Source organism: Silene latifolia, chromosome 1, assembly GCF_048544455.1.
Source record: "Silene latifolia isolate original U9 population chromosome 1, ASM4854445v1, whole genome shotgun sequence".
Classification (NCBI taxonomy): Eukaryota; Viridiplantae; Streptophyta; class Magnoliopsida; order Caryophyllales; family Caryophyllaceae; genus Silene; species Silene latifolia.
Window position 1 is genome coordinate 19,588,521 of NC_133526.1, and position 5,570 is coordinate 19,594,090.

The window sequence follows — 5,570 nt, forward strand, 5'->3', positions numbered from 1 at the left end:
ACCGTTTCCTCTCACAAAATACCCATGAGAGGTGAGTGGGGAAGCACATGGGAGGTGCCCCACCTTGTTCCCTCTCTTTTTTTGTAAGAGGTCTTTAGCTTGTGACGGGCCCGTCACAAGCAAGACGCTTTGGTATTATTCTCACACTATTCTAGTGTCTCGTGCACTTTCCTTTTACAACAAAAGTCGTTGAAGAAACCAAACTACTGTTGAACCAAAATGCCTAAAAACTGCTGCTCCCAACAACTTACAACTATACAGAGAACACAAAACAATAACTCAAACTCACACATACTTCATTCCCTTTTCCCACCTATTTTCTGTTAATATCTCCAATTAGTTCACTCAATTCCCGAGCAAACACTAATAACATTCAAAAAACCGTCATAACCACTAAGCTAAGACTTATTCGAAGTATTTATTCTCTAACTTTACGAACCGTCAAAGTTGATATACCATAACCACAAAAAAATGGGCATCGAAGAAAAGCACCATCGTCACCGTCGCCGCATTATAACACTCGTCTCCGCCGTAATATTCATAATTCTCCTTCTCTCAATCCTCGGCGCAACTGTATTCCGTGCTCGAAACCCAGTAATCACCGTAAACGGTGCCGTCTTACGTAACCTCGACGTGGGCTTCGACGCGCTTCACCTCAACGTCAACCTTAACGTCTCAATTGCGGCCGACATATCCGTCTTCAACCCGAATAAAGTCGGGTTAAAGTACACGGACAGTTCGGCCTTTTTGGAGTACCGCGGGCAGGTTGTCGGGCAGGCACCTATACCCGCGGGTAGGATTTCGGCTGGGCAGGTAATGCCGTTGTACCTAACTTTGACGGTTATGGCTGATCGACTGATATCGAATTCGCAGGAAGTTATAAGCGACGTGGTTTCGGGTACGCTTCCGCTTACGACTCGAACGAAGATATCAGGGAAGGTGAATGTGATAGTGTTTAAAATTCGTGTAGTTTCTTATGCTGTTTGTGATATGAGTATTTCTATTGCTTCTAAAACTATTTTGAATAATGTTTGTAAATATGACACTCGTATATTCTAATTAATTAATTTCTTTTTCGAGATAATTGTATTCTTTTGTCGGGGTTCGGTTGTTAATTGATAGATTGATTATTTTTAGTATATTCGAGATTTTTAGAATATTTGAATAATTATATAAATTACGGACGGAGTAACAATTTGTGTTTGTGAAACATGTTATTGATTATCGACTTATAATAATACACCAAATTTTAGCTAGTGGAGCGGTTGGTAAACCACCCTTTATTCCGGAAAGTCCTAGTTCGAGAAATTGATAACGTGGACTCATTTGCGGGAAATAGTTTCAAATTAACGTTAAAACGACAAATACTTGATGGTGAAATTTTGGTGTGTTTTGATCATTTCAAGAAGTTTTGGTCTTGGTTTGACTAATTGCTCTCATTACAAATGAGAATAATGTACCCAAGTTGGAATTTCCCCAACTCCGATATTTTACTCCCCTAGTTTTTACCTAATTGAAGAGTGTCAAATGTCCTCATCTATGTCCAAGTATCGAGAGTCAAACACGGATACTTAATCAAAAAATCTGGTTGATCGTCTTGCATCACTTGCAAAGATGTAAACTTTCAAGTCGTAACTCCATAACAAGTACTTCAACTAAACACGAATCTTGGTCATAGCTATTCTTGATGAATCCTGAAGATGAGATTGAGTACATCTTGCTTTTGCTTTTTGTGCATTTGTTCTAGTTGGAATCTGATTTTCTGTTCGGCTTCAGTGCTTTTAGACGCATTACGTAGATGCCTGAAGTGTGAAGAAGTTTACCTCATAAACTCGAAAACAAAATGGTGTAGTATGCTTCTGATTGATGTCATTTTAGCATACAGAATCTGTTAAACAATCATAAAAATCGATTAAATTTTACCTGAGAATCACCAAAAATCAGGAATAGGGTGTAAAACTGTAAACTACTCCTGTTGGTTCATTATCATTCCCTCGTATTATTCATTTATTCATACGAAATCCGAAAAGGTCTTTAAAATGTCAAGTTTCTTAGTTCCAGCCTTCCAGGATTTCGACTGTCATGCAAAAGGCAATGTCTTACTGAATAAGACACCTTTTTTTTCCGATTTGGAGGGGGGAGCTCATGGTATGTCCACTTAGGGTCCGTTTGGATTGAAGGAATTGGAGAGAAGGGGAGGTGAGGGAAAGAGAGGGATTTAATTTCCTTTGTTTGGATAAAAAATATGGGAGAAAAGAAATGGAAGGGGAGAGAAATGAGAGGACTTATTTTCCCTCCTATAGAACAAACTATAATCTTTCCAAGGGTGGCAAGATTTGGAAAGAAAGCATTATTTAGACTCTAATTATACCACCAACATCCTTCAATCCTCCATCCATTCTTCATCTCCCTCCTTCCTCCCCTTCCATTTCCCTTCATAATTTTTGTTATCCAAACACCCACATCCCATTTGCCCTCCCCTTCTCTCCCCTCCCTTCACCTCCCCTCACTCTCCCTCCCCTCCCCTTCCCTCCTAAAATTGTATCCAAACAGACTCTTAAGGCCTACCTTTCAAAAACTGACCAACGTCTCTAGAATTCCCTCTCCGTGTCCATTATAGGTGGCCTGTCCTGCTGTCCGACAGGTCCAGCCGTCCAGTTCAACTGAGCAGGACCGAATTCTTGCCCAACTATAAATAAAAAGGTCTGAATTCTTGACATAACACACTAAATAGAGGCGAAATAGGGTCTACCAGGATGGTTCGCCTCATTCCTAAGCAACCTGAAATAAACAAACTCTTGTCCACCGAAAACAACAACTCTTAACATGTAAGACTCTAGCATCCTTTGCAAAAAGCAGTTTGTCGCCGTAATTCTTGTTATGTGTTGCACATAATGACTGATTTCTAATTACTGAAACCTGAATAATTAGATGAGCATTAATGAATGACAAAATTGTGTTACACATCATGAATAACTTGTGTGATGCATCATCCATCAGAGTTCACACTTTTTCCATGGATACAGTTTTATTTTCCATGGAAAGGACCACATGGCTACAGTTTATTTTCTACCATTATTTACAAGTTTCTCATCCAAGAAAACGACATCAGACGGGTTTCAAACCAGCAATGCTTCTGCATTTATCACTACGGAGCTCGTATGAGACTGTCTCAACCCAAATCTCCTTGATATTTTCTATGTTACTTTGACGCTTTACTTTCACTGTATGTAACGTGTCCTACAGTCCGACCTTTCAACACGACATGATACTCCAATACTTCATTTTAGTCCAAAAACATTTAACCTTTTTTCGCAAAAGAGACATTTTGTCTAGTCCAACGCCTGCAACAGAGTTATTACAGATCCTGGAATACCGTCTCACGTAAGTTTTTATGGATCCTACTGACCCCGGCTGTGAAAATATCTTACCAGTACGTTCATTTACTCGGGATGTGGAAATATCCCCCTGATTTATATTGTGGTTGAATAGATGATCACTAGAAAGAAGCATTAAAGGAAACCTTACCTCCAACTTTTAAGGACCGTGTTGCGAAAAGGCAACTATTTATGTCAGGACACGGTTTGTTGATTAAAAAGTCAGGTTTTTTTTGCTGCATTTATTGTAATATCGCCTTTTTCCCGTAGTATAATAACCTGCAACAACTATCAAAGCAACAAATTATAACTCTAGTGAAGAAACTAAGTTACAAGGGATGACTGAAACCGATCAAGAAACTGTGCTCCATGTTAATAGCACTACGGCTTTAAACCCGGCTCCAGATCACTCGAAAAAGAAGCGTTGGCGTAAGGTTTGTTTGGGGAGTTGTATGGTGATATTACTGATAATAGCTCCAATTCTTATAATTTTATCACTGACAGTCTTCAAAATCAAGGCTCCAAAAATCGAGCTAGTATCAAGCTCAGTGGACGGTATAGCCCAGAGCTTTTCCTTCCCAACTTTCAAAGTACACCTAAACATTACTCTTAACTTAACCCTTATGGTCCACAACCCAAACCATGTGAGCTTCAAGGCAGGCCAAGGAGACGCCTCGGTGTTCTATATGAGCAATCAGGTTGCAGATGTTCTGACCGAACCTGGATTGATTCCTTCTAAGGGATCCGCCACTTTGATTTGCCTGTTAACCCTAGAGACTGATCAGTTTACTGCCTCCGGGTTCATGCCCCTGGCAAACGACATTATGGCTGGAGAACTCGGGTTGGATGTCAAGACCCGGATCCCAGGAAGAGCTAAAATACTGGTGTTTCGGAAACATGTGGTTACGACCTCTGATTGTCAGATTGTGATTGGACTTCATGATATGCAGGTCATAAGTCAGGACTGTAAGCAGCATGCTAAACTCTGAAATCCCTTTTTGTTATCAGATTTACTGATGTTTCCAAGGGGTACTGTCAAACTTTTCTTATTTTCTCTCTTGTACATACATTTAGTTTTCGCCTTTCGGAATATCCATATATATATCCTTGTATGAGCTATACTTTTTCTATTAAAATTCTTGATATCAATAGTTCAGGATTCTTTAACAGTCTTAAAACTGAATAAAAACGTCGTTAATGGCGGACTGCCTGGCTTTTTTACTATACAACAACAACAACATTACCCCAGTGCCTCAATGGCTCCCGCAAATTGCGGGGTAAGGAGGGGTCGGATGTACGCAGCCTTACCCTTGTGTTAGAAACACAAAGAGTCTGTTTCCGAATGACCCAAGATGAAAATTGCGTCGAGAACTGCATCGAAGGACTGCTACTTCACAAGAGAAAGAAGCACAACCACTTTAGTAAGCCATTTTGCTTCACTCCATCATAATCCAGAACCAAAGAGTAATGAGTCTTTAGCTCCATTGGAAACATAGAGCGTGCTTTTTTACTATAATCTTGCATTTTAAGTTGAAACAGCAACAAAGTGAATAATTTTAGAGGTGATCAGATAGCCTAGACTCGGTCCGACAAAATCCGTGCGCGGATTGGGTTGGGCTCGGGACGCATACCTTAAAAGAAATGCTCAAAGTTCAAGTATCAGGAAGGCTGCAAAACATTGATCAGTATTTTTGCAGAAAATGTAAAAAAAGACAAAAGAGTAATGAATTATTAAAAGGTGACACTGTGACAGTACCATTTGAACAGTAATTTTATAACTATTATTGTGAGCATTCACTCTTTTTGTTTTTTTTATTAAAAAAAATGGTGAATAATCACAATAATGGATCTCAGTAATAAAATTACTATTTAAATGGTACTGTCACAGTACTACCATAAATCACATGTACTGTCTGTGCTGCTGATAATAGATATTTGCATGAATGTAACCTGGTATCCTATGTTCACTAACCTAGACAATAGAAACTTCAAACAATAAACTACTGGGTGTTCATGATTTTATTTATTAATCAGTTGTTGATCCCGTTTCCTGCCGATAAACGCAGGTATTAGCTAAGTTTCTCAAACCCGACTAGAAATTTTGACATGAATCACAAGTGTGTCTCTGTGTGTGTGCGCGCGTCGGAGGTAGCATACAACTCGGAAGCAGATAAAGAAAAAAAACTTTAAAAG

At 39.3% G+C, this 5,570-nt stretch overlaps 2 protein-coding genes across 2 annotated transcripts; both read left to right on the forward strand.

Moving 5' to 3' along the window:
* Window positions 1–257: 257 nt before the first annotated feature.
* On the forward strand, window positions 258–1,084 carry LOC141600640 (uncharacterized). The gene has a single exon (XM_074420885.1). It carries the CDS (start codon window positions 472–474, stop codon window positions 1,057–1,059), a length of 588 nt encoding a protein of 195 aa, XP_074276986.1. The 5' UTR covers window positions 258–471; the 3' UTR covers window positions 1,060–1,084.
* Window positions 1,085–3,715: 2,631 nt separating this feature from the next.
* On the forward strand, window positions 3,716–4,366 carry LOC141641458 (uncharacterized). The gene has a single exon (XM_074450119.1). The coding sequence runs from the start codon at window positions 3,716–3,718 to the stop codon at window positions 4,364–4,366; it is 651 nt and encodes a 216-aa protein (XP_074306220.1).
* The last annotated feature ends 1,204 nt before the right edge of the window (window positions 4,367–5,570 follow it).